Source organism: Penicillium chermesinum (assembly GCF_028974085.1).
Source record: "Penicillium chermesinum strain IBT 19713 chromosome Unknown utg000002l:1.0-5270490.0:1.0-5274688.0, whole genome shotgun sequence".
NCBI classification, from domain to species: Eukaryota; Fungi; Ascomycota; class Eurotiomycetes; order Eurotiales; family Aspergillaceae; genus Penicillium; species Penicillium chermesinum.
This window is the reverse complement of record NW_026695312.1, coordinates 3,912,242-3,930,199: the sequence shown is the minus strand read 5'-3', so window position 1 is coordinate 3,930,199 and position 17,958 is coordinate 3,912,242. Positions and strand designations below refer to the sequence as shown.

The window sequence follows — 17,958 nt, the reverse complement described above, 5'->3', positions numbered from 1 at the left end:
AAATGTGCGCCTCTAATCGTCGAACTTTCTGCTTTGGCTTCTTCCGATTACACATGCGCGCATCCTTGCAATGGATCCTGGGCTTCGGCGCCCCTCGTCTTCAACCCCGGAGATCCTCGGATGCCTCTCAACTTTATACTGGCATAGCATGGCGTTTGGTTTATATGGGAGAGATGTCGACTGTTTCTCCTATCTCTTTATAGACATGGGCATTTTGGTTTTGTGATCTGCCCATCGTGGGTTGGTTCTTGCGGCGAGAAGAGTCGTCCGATCTCGGCCTCGAGTCCCTTTTGTGTATAACATCACCTCGTCTTACGGTACCACACCTTTCTTCTCCACTCTAATCTGTATGAAAAAAATATCATGTACAATACTTGAAGAAACCATGCGGACTGACCTCTAATACCTTCGATTCTAAATCTTCTTGTAGCCTCAACGGGCCTCAGGCCTTCCTCAAAGTACCATGTTTGCTTTTTTTCCCCGGTCCTTTTTTGCCACCGCCGACCAGGAACACCCATAATCTTCCCTTCAGAACCGAACGAAGAAACCCTAGGAACACAGAAGTCACTATACGCCATAATTATGGAGGGTCAGCTATGCACAATCGAGAGCCTACTGGCTGCTCAGATCGGGCGATCTGATCCCACCCCCACTATTGCGCCATAGCCCCGATGGGGAACCCGGGGGAAATTTCTCAAGGCGATGCAGGAACCAGATCGAGAAAACCCCGATGGATTTCCAGCAGGAGCCGTCTCCTCTCGCTTGGCCCTCTCCCCTATTCCCTTCTTTTCATTTCTCTTCCAATTGATCACAATCTACCACCACCATGCCTCCTTCCCAGGCCCCACTCTCTGCGACCCTCCCACCGCTGATTATGGGCACGGCAACCTTCAACTCACAGTACAACGCCGATCCCTACGCCCTCCCAACGACAGAACTAGTCCAGCGCGCTCTCACCCGCGGTATCCGAGCCTTTGACACATCTCCCTACTACGGCCCGGCAGAAACCCTTCTCGGCCACGCCCTCGCAACCCCATTTGTGCAGTCTTCCTTCCCTCGCTCCTCCTACCACCTCCTCACCAAAGTCGGTCGCATCGCCTCCTCAACATTCGACTACAGCCCCGCCTGGGTAAGCCACAGCGTGCGCCGCTCCCTGCAGCGCCTGCGCACGGACTACCTCGACGTCGTCTACTGTCATGACGTGGAGTTCGTGACCCCCGCCGAAGTCCTGGGTGCGGTGCGCGAGCTGCGCCGCCTGCGCGATGAGGAGGGGCTGCTGCGCTACGTGGGCATCTCAGGATATCCGGTGGATGTGCTGAGCGAGCTTGCGGAACTGGTGCTGCGGGAGACGGGGGAGCCGCTGGATATCGTGATGTCGTATGCGAATTTCACGCTCCAGAATACGCGGCTGCGGAGCCGGGCGCTGTCGCGGCTGGTTAAGGCGGGCGTTGACGTTGTGCCAAATGCATCGCCGTTGGGGATGGGGCTGTTACGCAGGGAGGGTGTGCCGGTGGGTGCGATGGGGGATTTCCATCCTGCGCCGGATGCGCTGCGGCGGGTGATCCAGCGGGCTGCGGACCTTGCGACGGAGCGTGGCGAGAAGCTGGAAGTTGTTGCCATTCGGTTTGCGCTAGAGTCATGGCTTAAGGCTGGAGCGAAGGCTGGAGCGCTGGGTACGCCGTTGGCGAGGACGGCGAATGCGGACCCTGGTTTTCTTTCGGTGGCCAATCTTGGTACGGGAAAGAGACTGGGAGTGAGCGTGATGGGTGTCAGTAATATTGAAGAGTTGGATGAGACATTGCGCGTGTGGCATAGTATTCTCGATGGCTTGGAGAACTGGAATGAGGACGAAGATGGCTCGGACACCGAGAGCACGCTTCAGGCCGTTGGGCCCTCCACGCCTGCCGAAATCTCAGCTTGTGCGGTGCCTTCGTCTGCACCTCATGCCTCTAACATTCTGACTCCTTCCAAGGGTCTGATCACGGACCGGGCGTGGTCCTCAGAGCGCCGCATTCATATTTTGCAGTTGGCCAAGGAGATCCGAGACGTTCTTGGCGAGGAATGGATGGATTATGCCTGGGCAAGCCCACCGGTGGGCTTCCAGAATGAAATCACCAGCGAACACTTGTCGACTTTGAACGAACTCGGCATTCAACCCAGTACTACCCTTGAGGCACGCACTGGGTGTGAAGAAGAAGGGATCCTAACACCGCCGCTCGATGCAGAGAAGCAGCTTGCATAAGACCGAAACTGTTGTTTGGGCCGTTTAATGGGTGTAAATAGACTCCTCATGGGTATAAATAGGAGGATTGTATAAGTATTTATGCACGCACAATACCACTTGATTTCCTCAATCCAGTACTTCGGGATTGACATGACTTATGACCAAGTTCACCTAGTCCAAAGGGTACTAGTAGCATACAACGAGACACGAGGTGCTTCATTGCTATCCATGGATGAATTAGGTATCTTGTCTTTTTTTGGATGAAACCGGTTATGATACAAATGGTGGCAGTGATAGATAGAAGGCATCTTCTATCATGGGAGAGCTCCCGCCAGCGGAGCAGGAAGGACAGTTGAGACATCAGAACTGGATAAAATTCGGAATATCCCGAGGTCAGCATGATTGGCGTTAGGCTGGGGCCGATTCCAGTCCACTCTCAGGACTTGAAGTTAATAGTCCCCTCGTGTCCAAGATCCCAAATTTTTTTTTTATTACTGCAACCTATTCGACAAGGTGTATCTGCTGGATGCCGACGCCCGACCATCTTCATCTCCTCCTGCCCTCTTTTGTCCTCTCCAAGGAATCGCTTATAGCCCTTCCTTGATGAGAAAGATGGGGGGGAGGATGTGGGAGGATCTAGCAACAGCATAAAGCTCAGTGATGCCCACTTACATCACATGGCTGCTGTGATTCAATGGTGTACTAGGATAGGATTGGATTACCGTGGAACAAAGAGCGGTATTTGTCCCGATGCGGTAGATAAGGCGAGCTGGGTAGGAGATGAAAGTGTTTGGAAACGGGGGTCTTTCGAGGAAGGACTCTCGTGGAATGGGCAGGAGCGAAGGGAAACAGCCACCAAATCGAGACCACGATCAGGACGAATACCTAAAGTGTCAGTTCCAGCTCGGGGCTGCCAGCGACTCTTTGTCCAATTGTGATTGGGGCGATATCGAATAAGAACACTGGAATTCAAAGAGATAGTAACTAGAAATCTGGATTGTCATACCCACCCATAACCCCCCCATCGCAACCATTGACTCCTGGGAAACAAAACTTGGGGTATCGCGTAAAACATAGAAAATGAGGAATTCGAAATTGACTGGTGATCAAGGACCCTCCCTCCTTTTGGCGTAGCACGAAGAGGAACCTACAGAGGAGCAGGGGGGGGCGGGGGCGGTGGAGATTCGGGGGGAGGTGGAGGAGGGGGCCGGTATTTCGCAAACTGGGGAGCCGACATGTAGACTCGGTAGAGCTGCTCTCGTTGCTCGACGTATTCATCGAAGTTGGCCCCGAGGATGACCTTCAGAATGCTCGTCTTGTCGTCATTGGCTTTGGTGAGCGCATTCATTTGATCATCCAATTGTCGGGAAGCATTAGAGAATGACTGGAAGATGAGGAAGACCTCCCTCGTTCCGCCAGAGATATCGTTCGCAGGGTTATTGGGATCTTCGATCGCTAGGCGATCCCTTTTTCCAAAGAGCTTGATTTCGATTGGTGTCAGATATTGTCGGTGTGTTTCGTTTAAGGGGTGCAGAACAGCTAGCGTCAACACTCACCTTGTTGAAATAACCCGGGGGGTTCATTCGTATTCCCATATCTCTCCAATTGAAGTCATTGCCGTAAAAAGTGAAAAACCGTCGCAGAATATCGCCCAGGTTTTGGTGTTGGCTTCTTGGCATATGCTGAAGCATGCTGGTGACAAGACAAGTGATGGAGAAACCCCCGAGGCCTCCGGTTGGCACTTCGTTCAGGCCTCGCAGAAGCAAAAACTGCTTAATGACCGAAACGATGATAGGCATCTCTGGGAATTGCCGCTTCCATTCATTGAACGTCCGATTAGCCAGCAGACCACTGTCGTTGTCAAACGACAGATCGACCCGCAAGCCAGTCAGCTTGTCCACGAATTTCAGGATTGGCACACGCGCATGCGCAATTGTTTCGATTGATCCTGGGACAGCAATATCCAGGTCTCGAACATAAGCAGCAAACGCATAGATCTGGCCCTTCCTCTCGCCAAAGCCTCTGCGGCCAACATCTTGGAACTGGGGGGGATAGCAAGACCAAGTCCATGTCTGCCACAGGCAGGTATAGCCCAGAAGCGAATGAGCCAAACGGGAGTACCTGGGAACCTCTGTACCGTTTCCTGAAACCTTCGTCCAGTCGGCGGACAAGGTCAGCGCGAACAATTTGTTCGAAATCGTGCGGCTTGACCCAGCTGTAGAAAGCGATGATTTCACTGTGCAGTCTATTATATGTGTTAGAATACTACAATGCAATATAACCCACAGAGCAACTTACCTGGCAGGCATGTGCGTTGCTTGGGTCCGGCCATGCATCCAGGGAGCTGTATCTTGTTCCTTCGAGGGCTGCCAGCTTCGGTGAATCGATCCATCGGTGTTGAATTTGCGCGGAGGGTTTTTGAGTTTGGTGGAGGGCACCTTGATCTGATCGTCCTGAAGGCCCATCGCTTTCGGCCCTGTAGGAGCTTTCGACCCCTGTGGCAGAGTGATTCTGGAGTCCAGTCCGCGAGGGCCCTTTGGTGCATTCTCAGGTGCCTTTCTCGCGTTGTCCGAGTCACTATCGTCCAGTTTGTCCTCCGCGGCACCGAGGGAAATGAAATCCTCGTTTTGCACAACAGCGTCATTTTTCTTCGGTTGCTCAGTAGTTGTAAGGCGAGCTTTGCGAATCAATTTGATCATGTCGATTTTCTTGTGTTGCGTATCGTCAGGTGGGGGAAGCGCCGTGTAAGGATCGGGGTTCGACCATTTAGGAGTGGGAGCAGGAGCGGGGGCAGCAGCAGGTGTAAGCGGGCGACCATTCTCATCCAGACCACCTGCCTCGTGTTGACTCATGCTGCCGTCTAGACCAAGCGCCTGTTTCTTGCGCGGAGGCGCGCCCTCCTCTTCCTCCGAGTCATCAGAGAACTCCATCTCTGCCTCTTCACTGTCACTGAGCGCATCTAACGACGCAAACTTGGGGGCCACCTTCCCACTTCCTTCAGCAGACTGCAATTGCTCTGGAGTAGTTTCGCGCTTTCCACTCAAGAGCGGTCGCTGGGCAGTAGGTACAGGAGCTCGAAAGGTGAATTCGTGGCGGGGTCGGGCACGACGGTCTCTGGATGGTCTGTATTGGTCTCTTCCAGGTCGTCTTCCTTGGTCTTTTGGGGGCTGATTCCCACGAAATTGGAAAGGTAAGGTCATCTTCCTACACGCGACCTGGTGTCCAGCAGAACTTGGATCTCTAACGAGATTGTCGACTGAGAATAGGACAGGGGCGTTCAAGCAATATGCCTCCTGCGCTGGGCTTACAGGAGGATTTCCCTGTAAAGCACAAATTGGCCGAACGCGCGGAGACACAAACAAGAAGTTGTCAACAGATGAAAATACACACCATCAAAGCGGAGAGGGAAAAAAAAGGCTACCCTGGATCTGGCATAAAATCTGCATCCCGCAGGCGGTGAATCCAGAAATAAAGATGGGCTTCACCGCCCGGATTATGCAGTGACCAGCTGGTTAGTCTCCTACTCTCATCCAAGGATAGCAATCTCTGTCTCCTTCTATACTGGACCAGCTTATAATCATGCAGAAATACAAAGGAAAGCCAGCAGGTTGACCATTCAGGGATCTCAGCACAATAAGTGGTGACTTAAGTATCAACTAAGATGCCTATCTACAGAAGCTCCAATTATAGTAGACAGGTTCTGTATTTGCCAAAGCTAATCTGCCTTAATGCAGATATCTGAGTATGCAATTGCGAGACACTCGGGGACAATTTTCGTGTGATAGAGTGTTCATGAACAAAGTCTGGTTGCTTAGCATCAGGAGAGAACTCCCATTGAGCTGTATAACAATAGGATCTATGCTTACGGCTTGCCTATTTTACGTAGCAACATTACTAACCCTCCCTCTTAGTACTATTCTGATCTGACCTTTACTAGGGCTCATATTAATAGTATATCCCAATTGGGTTCTAGCTGCCAGCTCACTAGTGCCCAGTACATGTAACATCAGAAGAGCCAGTGGCAAATGAGACGGCTTAGACTGGGGCGGGGAAAAAAAAGAAACTAAAACATTCTCGAAGCTGGTTCCCAGAGAAGAGCGCATGCTGTATAATATGAGGGGAGGGGGCATATAGTGATTCATACAGCAGAGTGCGAATAGAATAAGATGCCACTGCAGCTGCATCTGCAATTGATTGGCAGGTGTGGTGTGCTTAATTGCGTGCAGAATGCAGTCTCCGCACCGGCAACTCAGACAATGAGTGACATACATAGTAGCACAAGAATCACTTGGTATTGTGTCTCTGCCTGTGTTACTGTTCTGGCGTCTTTGCATAGTAAACTCAACGAGGAGTGAGAAAAGACTGCCTGGGTCAGGCAGAAAACAGCAGCAAACACTGGGGCCCCTACTGCTGCTACGTCAAATAATGCGCGCAGGCGGGGCAAGAGTGCAGAAATGTGCTCGAGAGGCCGCAAGTCCGAGTCTACATGACTGATGATTTGATGATTTGACCTGATCGCGGTGTTTTGGCCTCGGTAAGTCACGGGAGGAATTTATTTATTGGGTGGGCTCCCTCTTCTCTCCCCATCATTCTCAGACTCTTCACCTTTCCAAGTTCTGCAACCCAACTTTTCAAGTCTTTTCTAGATAACCAACCTTACCATCAAAATGGGTGAGCAACTTCCCCTCCCCAGTCAGATACGTCAGATCGCGCCCTGTTGCCTTGTACAGATTCAAGAACTTACCGGGGCGGGGTCATGGCGGGGTGTTGACCACCCGCAGTCTCCCACGAGTCTTTCCGTCTTCGACTAACCACCACCTATAGGCCCTGACCACACTTGCAGCTGCGGTGCTTCGTGCGCCTGCCCTGCTGGCAGCTGCCAGTGCCCCGTATGTGACGTGATATCCTCACCACGCAAAGGACACAGCTAACTCACTGTTTCAGAAATAAACAACTCGCTGGGGGGTTGAAGCTCCAAACTCATGCGACGTTCCTTTCTTGTGCTTATGTTGAGTGAAGATCGGTCTTGCGGAGATCAAGGAATGAGGGGAAGATCCTAGTTCGACAGGCTGAACCGCGAGGCGATGTCTTGTTGTCCTCCACCCAGATGTTTCTAGTCGGTCATTTTCCGGGGCAAACCTGACCACGGGCAATTCAACCACTTTTATTCTTCTTGAACAAGTACCTTGGGGGCACAAGACCCATTAATTAGAGAATTAGACTCAGTGGAGATAAGGACGATCGTAACAGCTGCACAGCATTTGGATCACTTGCGTCCCACGACATATCCCATGCATGCCAACCTCTTCCCAGCGTACTTCATGATCGCTGTTGTATTATGGACTTCTGCTGACGTAGACCCCCCCCTCGGACAAGCCCGCTCCCGCTCGGGGTTTGAATACAACGTCAATGGGGCATCGGTTATGCCCATTTACCGTCCACCGAGAATAGCTTCCACTCCGCAGACTTGGTATCTCGGAGGACAGTCATCCAGCGCCGAACCCTCGTCACGGTGCCCAGATGCGGTAGGACTCCACCTTCTCTGTACAATTTCTCTTCGGCTTGGGCGGCTGATTTCAGCGAAATAGGTTCCTAAGTGGTAGAAACGTAGGAATCCATTCGAAACTCTATTCCTCCCCACAGCCCCAACCGCAGGAACACAATTACAATTCGGTGGCTGTCCGTAAAAGGAAGATGGTTTGACCTCTGGAAAACAAGTCCACTGGACCAATGATAATCTTACAGCTTGCATCTTGGAAGGGTCCGTGATACAGGATACGATATGCGCGGAAGCTTCGAGCTATCCTGGTACGAGATGAAACGCTCTAGCCGTCCTCGGCGCTTCTACTAGTGCTAACTATGAGGAGAAAGAATCCTGAACAATGTGGATCCCAAGAGCCTTTCGGGCAGAATCTTGGACCCGTGCGAGAAGCTGCGCTTCTCGCGCATAGGGCTATGATAGCTTCCGTGGCATGCTATTATGAGGTCAAGTATGACAGGGAATCCATTTGAGATTCGGCAGCTTGCTGCGCTTTCGGACGGATCTTTTGTCCAGATGTGGTTCTCGATCATTAGAATGAACTTTCCTGATCTGGTTTGCCCGAAAATGCCGCTTCTGATAATCCGCCTAACTCAAAGCCCCATCTAGGGCATCGGTTCTCGCTCTGTCCCCTTCCAAACATCGTCATTTGCCCTCGAGAGCAGCCGATGAGCGAGTGAAACCAGAAGACGAACTCCACCTTGGTGGAATTGGAAAATCCACCACAGAAATGCCCCCCCGGTCTGCCAATGAGGCAATACGGCCACCCTCCTCCAAGGTCCTCAATCCGCTCGTCAAAACGCCTTCTCATAGGCCGTTCGACAAAATTACGGACCTTGGCCGCTCCTGGCGCCGTAAAATATACGCCTTAGTAAAATAACGCACCTGAAGCGTAAACTAGTCTCTATTCGTGAACCCATTACTCGAGGCCCGTTCCGAGGTCCTGTGGAGCCTGGTTGTCCCATAATCACAGAGCAGGCAGGTGGCTTCTCCACAGGAAGAAGCACAAAGTGGTATCAGTCAATAGCATTCGTAACCGCTCGCATGCTATGAGAGGCGAGACAGAGCGGGAAAACCAAGGCAGGTCGTATCATACGGTGCCTTGGATTTGCGCAGCTTTGACCGGTCCACATCGCCCGAGGCTCACCTTCCCTGCATAATCGAAGGATCATACAGTAAAAAGCCCCATAATCGTCAGATTACAGGACCAACTAACGTAGACATCCAGCTTGTTTACTTTTATATCCAAAGATGAACAATCCTATACTAAATTACCAAAGGCCACGAGGAAGTGAGAAAGGGAAGAGCCCCGCTCAGTAGCTGGTTAACTTTGGAACGGGAACAGCTGATGAACACAAACAAAGGCAGCAAGGCAGCCTATAAGCGTGAAACTGAAACCCCAACCAGCCTCTTGGAACCCACCCATGTATCCATACGTTGCTCACATTGATCTACAGCCCTAGATGACGGGCTAAGAAGCGAGAGGCGACGGGTGAGAGCAACGCTCCACATCAGAAACCGATTCGGAGAAACAGGAGCACCCCTCTTTCCATTTCTGCAAGCACATGGGCCTCGACCGGGCTGCAGCATCGGCTCGCTCGATTGGCTGCTCCTCTTGGCCTTGGCTTCCCCCAATCGGCGCAAGCGTTCAACTGTCGGAACCGTCGTAGGCGGATAGCGCGTGAGAGGGTGGAGAAGTGTGGAGAGCTTTTCCTGTGGACAGTGTCCATTTGACTCGACCACGCGATGTAATGGAGGGGTTTCCTTGCCCTCATGCGGAATGTCCGATAGTGGCCGGGCCAAGGTTGAAAATCAACGAAACAGAAATCATGGTATTTCGGAGCAGAGAAAAAGCAAGTAGAGAAAAAGCAAGTAGAGAAAAAGCAAATAATCGTGGTTGGGCCATCTGCCTATGCTGATATAACCAAAAGAGCATCGAGGAGAAACTATAAAGAAGGGCTCAGAGCCCTCCATCAAGTCTTTTTAGAACCATCCACGATTACAATCAATCAATTCTACCAACTCTTCTGAAGATCATTTTTTGTGGTTTATCCCTCAACCAAACAATCAACATGTCTCCCTGCTCTTGCTCTTCCTGCTCTTGCTCCGGCAACTGCAACTCTTGCTCCTGCACCAGCTGCGGCGTATGTTCCCGATACCTTTGATGAGACTATATCATGATAAGGTCCATTTGTTTTGATGTTTGAATTCTGATCATTCTACCAGCACTAAGCCATTCAACAACACTTCGTCCGCGCAGCCGTCCTCCTCCAACAGTTCAACTACACATACCCGGCCTGGACTCCCGTTGCTATCTAACTAGACTCGGGACTCGGGAACATCTACGCTGATTCATGTTCAATATTACGATCGAGATGTTTTGGTTCTCTCTGGCTGGGGATTTGGAGTTTTTTGGACGGGGCTGAGTATCAACCTGGTACTTCGACGACATATGTATGTTGCAATATAAATCAAGAAAAGGCCGATATTTTCCGCCGCCAAAGCTAGTCCTCTGTATCTGTGTAGCTGTCTTTCGGGTGTTTTCGGGTCTTCATAGGGTACTATCGTAGACGAGTGCCTGCGGAAACTGCCAGGGCAGAATACGAAAGATATTAGTACTGATGGATTTGGATGATTTCGATGGAGATATGAAGAACTTTGATTCATTTCATTTTGACCAGAATTTTCCGATTAGGAGTATTAGTAGTAAAATTCTTCAGTCACATGGGCATCTTAGACTTGAGATCATTCAAAAACACAAGACCATATCTCAAGCAATGAAACTAGCTAATTGAATCTCATTTCTCAAATCTAAGACACCGTATACGGATAGCCACATGCATTGGTACATCAACCATGGACAAGACGAATTCCAAGTTTTCTTTACAGCTCGTCCTTCGCAGAGGCTGCGTCTTCTTCTTCGCCTCCAGGACAGACAGCAGGTGTAGTGACAAGCATAGAATAGACACACTTTTCATCTTCTGCTGTCTTCAGGATCTCATTCTCCTCGCCACATTCTAAGATGACCTTAGTGGATCGGTTAGGGCCATTCCAGCAATGCTGACCACGCTCATATTCAAGCGCGACTTTTTCGATGGTGATGATATTGCCAGCTTCATCGACTTCCTCGACGGTCGTAGATCCGATGCGAGCGAACTTGCCCATAGACATGGAGCCGCCACCCTTCTTCGGGATCTGCTTTGTGCTGTCCAGGAAGCAGTGTTCGTATGTATACTCACCAGCATCCTTAGAGATACAAGTGTTCTTGAGAGCACGGAAGATTCCAGCCCTACCGTAGTCTTTCGTAAGATCATCACGCTTGTCGTTCATCTTGTTCTTGAGGTCGTTCAGAGAGTTTTCTGCGGCCCTGAGGGCGTCCCGTGCAGCGGTGACAGCCTTTGATTCCGACGCACTGCTACCGCTGCTCTTGGCAATAAACCCTTTGTCCTCGAGGAATGACTTTACAGAAATGGCCTTTTCCTCAATGAAATCAACCAACGAGGGCGGGAGGTAGGCTGCAAGCTTGTAGACTGGAATTTTTCGTCAGTATCAAAAACTCTCATGTTCAGAATGCATGATCATGAGTCTTACCAAGGTCGGAATCATTGCAGCCATCCTCTTGGTTTTCCCAATGCTCCCAGTCAATGCCAGCATCTTTGCCATCAGCCTTCGCAATCTCATCCAAGTCAGCATCAGAAACCTCAGTAGCCTCTGCGACCTCGCGAGCAGCATAGTCCTCCCAGCTGCGCACAGCACGCTTAACACCCTCATCGTTAAAGTTCGGGTTATATTCAACCTTGAACTTAGACAAGATCTCCTCAAGCTCCTTCAGTCTTCGCTTAGTCTCATCCCTCTGCAACCGCACCTCCAGCAAGCTCTCTCTGAGCTCCTCAACCCGAGCCTTCGCCAACCCAGCCAAGGCCCCAACCTTACCAGTCCCCTTCGTCCGCACAACCTTCCTTTCCTGCTCCTCAACTACCCTCAAACTCTCCTCAAGAACCCTGACATTCTCCTCCGCGCCCTTGACCTCGTTCTCAACAGTAGCAATCTCATCCCTGATCCCCTGCTCCTCCTTCGCGGCTACATCGAGCAGCTCTTTTTTCTTCTTCAAAGCAGCCGTCATCGCCTTCTGCCTCGCCTCCTCCTGCTTCCGCCACCGTTTGCCAAGCTCCTTGCACCGGTCCTCACATTTCGTGCCCCAACCCGTGCCCACTCATCACTCCCATCGCAGCAAAGCTCGTAGTCGCATACGCCGTCATTTACCCGCTGGAATGGCACGTACGAAGGCTTGTGGCCCTTGTTTTTACAATAGAAGCCCGGCAGCGCGAGCTTGAGCTCAGCTTCGCTGTGGCCGGGCCGCTCGGCGACGGAGAGCGGCGAGTTGCGGGATAGGTGCGAGCAAGCTGACGTGCCGGGCTCGTCGCTGCCGTCGGGGCAGTCGCAGAAGTTGTCGTTGACGGCCGTGAAGGGGATCCGAGTGTCTGGGTTCGAGATACATGTGAAGGTTGTTTGATCTTGGTAGAATTTGGCGACTGCAGGTTCCAATTGTTAGTGGAATTGGTCCTAAGGAGGATGAGGAGAGCTGAGAATGGGTGTTGGGAGAATACGGGGTCTGTTTTGGGGTGGTGATAGTGTGGTGTGGACACTGTTTGGGTGTGACTCGAGGCGAGGGCTTACAGTCTGGGGATACGCCACGGGGACGAGGGATCTTATCGCTGCTAGCTCGGGCAGATGACCCGACCACGGCCAGCAACAAGAGCGACTGAGGGAGTCTCATGTTTGAGGCATTGAGCTTGGGGGAGAGTGTGGAGACAGCTTCGGGCCAGCTGTTGATACCGGGGCGTGGGGGCACCCAATTGAGCGGGACCCAAAGTTTTCTGACTAATATTGGGTCCGCTCAACTCTAGCACCGCCCAAACTTCCAGGTTGGACCCAGTCCACGTTACTAGGTTTTGCTACCTATCACCGTCTTGATGTGGCGAGATGTCGTTCGAACTATAGGAAGTGCAAGGTTGGAATGGATTATCGCTGGAAGGGAGCGAGGTTGTTGTTGTATTTGTCCTGTTTCCTCTTATTCCACTCCTTTTGTAGTTCTAGTATTCGAAGCCTAGCGTCAAGGTAGGGTTTGGGAATAGAAGTCGAAGAGTGTAGAGGTAAATCTGATTTCGACTGTAGTCCTACTACAGTATATAGGAAGAAATTAGTGCTTAAGTTGAAAGGATGTACATATCTGAAAGATATATAAACTTGAATCGGGTTGTGTCTCCGTCACAAGAACACCTTGAATCCTGGAGCTGGGGCCACGCCGATTGGAAGATCGGTCTTAACAACCCAAATCTCATACCAGTCCCAATTATGATCTGGACTGATCGGCTGACCCTCATATAAAGAATTGTAATCTCCTTGAGGGCCACCGCTAGTGCATTGATTTTGAGAACCATAGAATGATACCCAGCAATCGCCCATACTATCCAGTATAAAGCACCGATGCTGCGCCGTTCTCTGGGCACATACAAGGTTGCATCGGTATCCGGACGTCCATCGGAAGCATAAACAGAAAAGTTCCGCGCTTTAGCAGCTGCTGAAAAAAGCATGGTCAATGCTACTAAAAGATTAATTATTGTTCGAGTTTTTCATTCCGGTCGTTTCCGTGCATTGATGGGACGTAGGCTCGAATAGATAGGTTGTTGTCTTGGTAATATGGCGTGAGCTGGTGATGGGTTACCCGAAGGGGTGAGATAGTGACGGAGGTCCTCGAAGGTGATTTTTTTTAGAATCTGGTGATGATTTTTGATTCTACTCAGGGGCTTGAATGAAATATTCAATCTGGAATGCTAACTTCGCTTCTAACCTGGCGACGTACTGGATCTGAACGGTTTCTCTCCAAGTTCTATTAAGATTTCGGGGTAATATAGTGGAAGATAGGCCAGAAGGCAGGATATTGCAGCTATTTATGTCTTTTCTGAATGGTAAAGCAAAATAGAATCCGTAGAGCTCAGCTATTTTCGCAGATAACCAAGCCATGTATCCCAGGCTCCCAGCCTTGGCTCCCGCCTTCACCTTATGACCCCAGTGTGGAACGTCCCAACTGCCGTCATACTCCACTAGAACCCCGATTCTCCGGTTTCATTGTGTCACTTCCAGGTCCGCAAAAATTGTATTTATCCCAATTTGATTCTGTCAGTCTACACAGTTTGAATGAAGCTAAAAGAGAGAGATTTTGGAGAAAAATTGAATATGGTGGATGGATGAATAGGACATGGCCCTCGTACAATGAAGCGATAATTATATGAAGGGCAACACATTCCTTGGTCGTACTGGGCAGAGTTTGTTTGACGTGACTTATGTACAGAGGCCTTATCTGAATACTTTCAAATGTTTGGGGCAACAATTTTTTTGATAGAGGAACCATAAACCAAATGAAAATGATCCTTGACCTGGATCCAGCTTTTGCTGTAGTCCCTAATCATATAGGGTATTATGGCTGACTACATCATACATAGGTAGAATGCGGACGTATGATAGCCGAGGATAGTTCAATGCTCATCAGGAAGTGAGTTTATTCACTTTCCGGTATCAAATTCTGTCATTGACATGCGGAACAGTACATAAGATCAATAAAAAACCCCGCAAACCGAACAATCCGAGAAAACAATTTTAACATGCAATGAAGGTAACATCATGACTCCGTCTCTATGAGGATGTCTCTGGGTATAGAATCATGCCCTGAAAAGCTTTAGCGCTTCTCGTCGGAGCGGTAGTATTGCTGGTTATTGCCCGGGGTATATTGAGGGGGAGGGCCCTGGCTTTGGGGCTGCTGCTGGTAGTAACCCTGCGAAGGCGCACCGTTGAAGTTCATGTCACGCGATGAACCACCATAGGGCTGCTGTTGCTGCTGGTAATAGCCCTGGGGAGGAGGCCCCTGCTGGGGGTAGCCTGCGGACCACCGTAGGGAGCCTGGCCATAGGGAGGCTGCTGGTAGTAGCCCTGAGGGGGAGGGTAGTAGTAGCCCTGGGGAGGAGGGGCTTGCTGCTGCTGTTGCTGATTGCCATTGCTGCTATAGATATTTGTTAGCACTTGTCTATATTCTTCTCAGGGGCCATTTCTCCACCCCTGGGGCCAGAAAGCGCTTACTTCTTGCCCATCTGGTAGCCGATGGCTCCAATAAGACCAGTTCGGAGAAGACCCATGGTTTATATTAAGATTGGTAGTATTATGCAAGAGCGGGTAGGAGATTCTTGGGATGATGAGAAAAGGAAAGGTATGGCAGGAAGACGAAGAAGGCTTTTAAAGTGAATGGGGCTGGCCCCTCTTCTTCGCACGAGCACAATCGTATTCCGTATAGAAGGTGATCAAAGGGAAGCCTGATACTGTAATACAGACGTTAAACGGGGCGCGCTAAAGCGCTGAGTACGAGATAAAGTGGTAATATGCGTATATTATACAGTAATCTATCTATCGGGGGTGGCTTAGGATGTGACCATGCCAGAGTTTGGGGGCTGAATCAAGCAATGGGGGCGGACTGGGCGTCGATCCGTGGCTGTGGCTCCCATTCTGGTCGCTGGGCTGTGCTTTCAGTCAACCAGATATCGGTTCAAACAGATTCTAATTTTCGACTTTCAATGTGACAACCATGAAGTCTTCCAACAGGCTCTCATAGTAAAAGTAAGACGTTGTAGGGGGGACCAATGGAAGGTCAGGCATCTTTGGCCCGACCGGAAAACCGGGCTCAGTGTCGCTGCGGGAACTACAGGTCCGTCTTGCTAAGGTGAGATTCGTTACCAATGCGTTCTATGAAACATAAGTACGGAGTACACCGCCACATGCTCCTGTGCATCAGGACGTTTCACTTGCGCGGACACTTGCAAGGATCAAACGTACGTCATTCCCTCCTTTCAGATCCTCCGAAATGCTTGGACTCGAGGGAACCTTTGGGTGGAGTCAAGAGACGAAGGAGAACTAAGCAATATTAAACTATTGGGGCTGTGCCGAATCAGGGCAAGACGCCCCGGGGCTGTGATCCCAAATGGGGTGGGTAACGATATTTTCCGTGGTATGGCGCCTTGTTAGCGCCTTCATCGCCCTGTATGCTTTTTCCAGCTATGGTTCCGAATTCAAGTCCGAGTATTTTGACCAAGAGTACTGGCCGCCCAAGCATCTTGTGATGTACGGAATATTCACCACCACAAGGTTCGTACATGTTATAGCATTCCTTGCTATACATGACCCACCTGATACAACAAGAGGCAAGACCTAGGTCTTGATAATTGATAATTACCATCGACTAGAATCCACAGATACCTTGAGACCGAAGTATCTTAGATACCATCCATGCATGCTTGACTAGCATAAACATTTCCCCGGCCTGATGCGGACGGTGGGCGCACTGACCTGGATGACTCATCATACTACCGCCCTCCAGGGTTGGGCCAAGGTCACGGGTATCGATAAGGTCCCTTATCTGGTGTGGCGATCGCATCTGCGCAACCTACATCTCCAGACTATTCACACTCACCATGGGTAATGACGGTGGGAGGTAAGTCCCAGAGAATTCCTGCTTGAAAGCTCCAACGTTTGAACATCCTATCTAATCAGGTCCCAGTATCCCCACCCGGCGTGAGCTGGTCAAAGAATCCGCCCGTGCCCCAAGTACAGCCCAGCTGAAAGAAACCCAGCGCGAACATCTAGAGCATGCCTGGACCAACTGCCCGCTATCACAGAAACCTCTCTCCCGACCAGTTGTGTCTGACTCCTCAGGGAACCTCTACAATAAGGATGCCATTCTTCAATTTTTGCTCCCGGGCGGCGAAGTCGAGGGCATTTGCTCCAAGGCCGACTGCGAGGAAGTCCTGGGTGGGCGCGTGAAGTCGCTGCGCGACGTCGTCGAGGTACACTTCGAGGTGGACACCGAGCGGGCTGGACACCCATCTGACCGGGCACTTGCCGACCGTCATGGACGCTCTGAGGGCTGGATCTGCCCTGCCACGGCCAAGTCCCTGGGTCCGGCGGTCAAGTCGGTCTACTTGGTTCCATGTGGACATGCTTTCGCGGAGGAGGCGATTCGTCAGTTGAAGGGAGACAAGTGCTTGCAGGTAAGTGGAACACATACGGAAAGTTGGTGCTTTCCCAAGGACTGCATTAACTAATTCATGCTATTCCAGTGCAACGAGCCTTACTCAGAAGACAACATTATTACCATTCTTCCCGTGAAAGAAGAAGATAAGCAGCGACTAATCGCTCGTGGTCGAAAGCTTGCCGAGCAAGGCTTGACTCACTCACTCAAGAAAGCGTCTAGCTCAAAGAAGCGAAAGAAGAACGCTACTGCCGATCTTCCAGATGCTACCGCGACCGCATCATCCACGCCTTCTTCCAAATCAACACAAGCAACGAACGGCTCGGGTAATAAATCTACACCTGGGGATGGAATCAAGAACGCTGCCACCGCAAAGTTAACAGCAAAGGTGCTGAGTGAACAGGACGAGAAGCAGAAGCGGCGCAAGATGATGGGGCTCGGTGGGACTATTGATAGCCTCTACACGAAGGAACAAAAGGACGGGGCAAAACGCAATGATTTCATGACAAGGGGGTTCTCAATCCCGTCTTCAGCAAAGCGATAAAAGTCTAATAATATGGAGTTAATCATTCAGGATTCTTCTATGAAAATTTTCCTGTCGTGCGTATGATGGTTTCTGTCGGTACCGTCAACCTAACTAGGGGGGACTCTCTAAGGTGTCTTATTACAAGAAAAGCTCTTCATGCATGGCTCAATTATGGCTCAGCTCACTGGGCACCACCGACTCCATACTGCTGGTCTTCGCGAGGCTGAACACCGCTGCAGGTTTTCCAGCCATAAGATAGCCTGTCACGATTTGTACAGCCTCTGGCAGAAGATGCATGCTCATGGGCTTTTTGCGAGGCATCGTGGTTCTGGGGAAGACGAATGCCCATTGGAAGGAAGAACTGTTCTAGTGCGATTACTTAAGATGGTATTTGTTTAGCCCCCTGGGCCGCGGTCCTACTTCTTCGACTTTAGTATTTGCGACCGATGTAGGGAAGCCCCTGAACTGCATTATAGTCAAAACATGGCAATAGACCCTGCCAAGTGAAAATTGCGCCAGAGGCAATTAAATGCCAGCCAATGAGGGCTTTCGGCCACAGCCACGGTGACAGTACATCGGCTTTGCCGCTCTTCGCA

General features: G+C 50.7%; 5 protein-coding genes across 5 annotated transcripts; 2 read left to right on the top strand and 3 right to left on the bottom strand.

Moving 5' to 3' along the window:
• Window positions 1-826: 826 nt before the first annotated feature.
• N7468_002330 (D-arabinose 1-dehydrogenase (NAD(P)(+)) ARA2) lies at window positions 827-2,242 on the top strand (the record flags this gene model as incomplete). Its single annotated transcript, XM_058471627.1, has 1 exon — window positions 827-2,242. The coding sequence occupies one exon, from the start codon at window positions 827-829 to the stop codon at window positions 2,240-2,242; it is 1,416 nt and encodes a 471-aa protein (XP_058334768.1).
• A 1,129-nt stretch (window positions 2,243-3,371) lies between these two features.
• On the bottom strand, window positions 3,372-5,424 carry N7468_002329 (putative topoisomerase family protein TRF4; the record flags this gene model as incomplete). The annotated part of the gene is made up of 4 exons (XM_058471626.1): window positions 3,372-3,704; window positions 3,781-4,266; window positions 4,346-4,469; window positions 4,523-5,424. The coding sequence occupies 4 exons, from the start codon at window positions 5,422-5,424 to the stop codon at window positions 3,372-3,374; spliced, it is 1,845 nt and encodes a 614-aa protein (XP_058334767.1).
• Window positions 5,425-10,646: 5,222 nt separating this feature from the next.
• N7468_002328 (uncharacterized protein) lies at window positions 10,647-12,540 on the bottom strand (the record flags this gene model as incomplete). The annotated part of the gene is made up of 4 exons (XM_058471625.1): window positions 10,647-11,293; window positions 11,355-11,907; window positions 11,952-12,295; window positions 12,441-12,540. 4 exons carry the CDS (start codon window positions 12,538-12,540, stop codon window positions 10,647-10,649), a joined length of 1,644 nt encoding a protein of 547 aa, XP_058334766.1.
• Window positions 12,541-14,499: 1,959 nt separating this feature from the next.
• Window positions 14,500-14,953, bottom strand: N7468_002327 (uncharacterized protein; the record flags this gene model as incomplete). The annotated part of the gene is made up of 3 exons (XM_058471624.1): window positions 14,500-14,595; window positions 14,637-14,820; window positions 14,898-14,953. 3 exons carry the CDS (start codon window positions 14,951-14,953, stop codon window positions 14,500-14,502), a joined length of 336 nt encoding a protein of 111 aa, XP_058334765.1.
• Window positions 14,954-16,279: 1,326 nt separating this feature from the next.
• On the top strand, window positions 16,280-17,380 carry N7468_002326 (uncharacterized protein; the record flags this gene model as incomplete). The annotated part of the gene is made up of 3 exons (XM_058471623.1): window positions 16,280-16,299; window positions 16,366-16,855; window positions 16,925-17,380. The coding sequence occupies 3 exons, from the start codon at window positions 16,280-16,282 to the stop codon at window positions 17,378-17,380; spliced, it is 966 nt and encodes a 321-aa protein (XP_058334764.1).
• Between the last annotated feature and the right edge of the window lie 578 nt (window positions 17,381-17,958).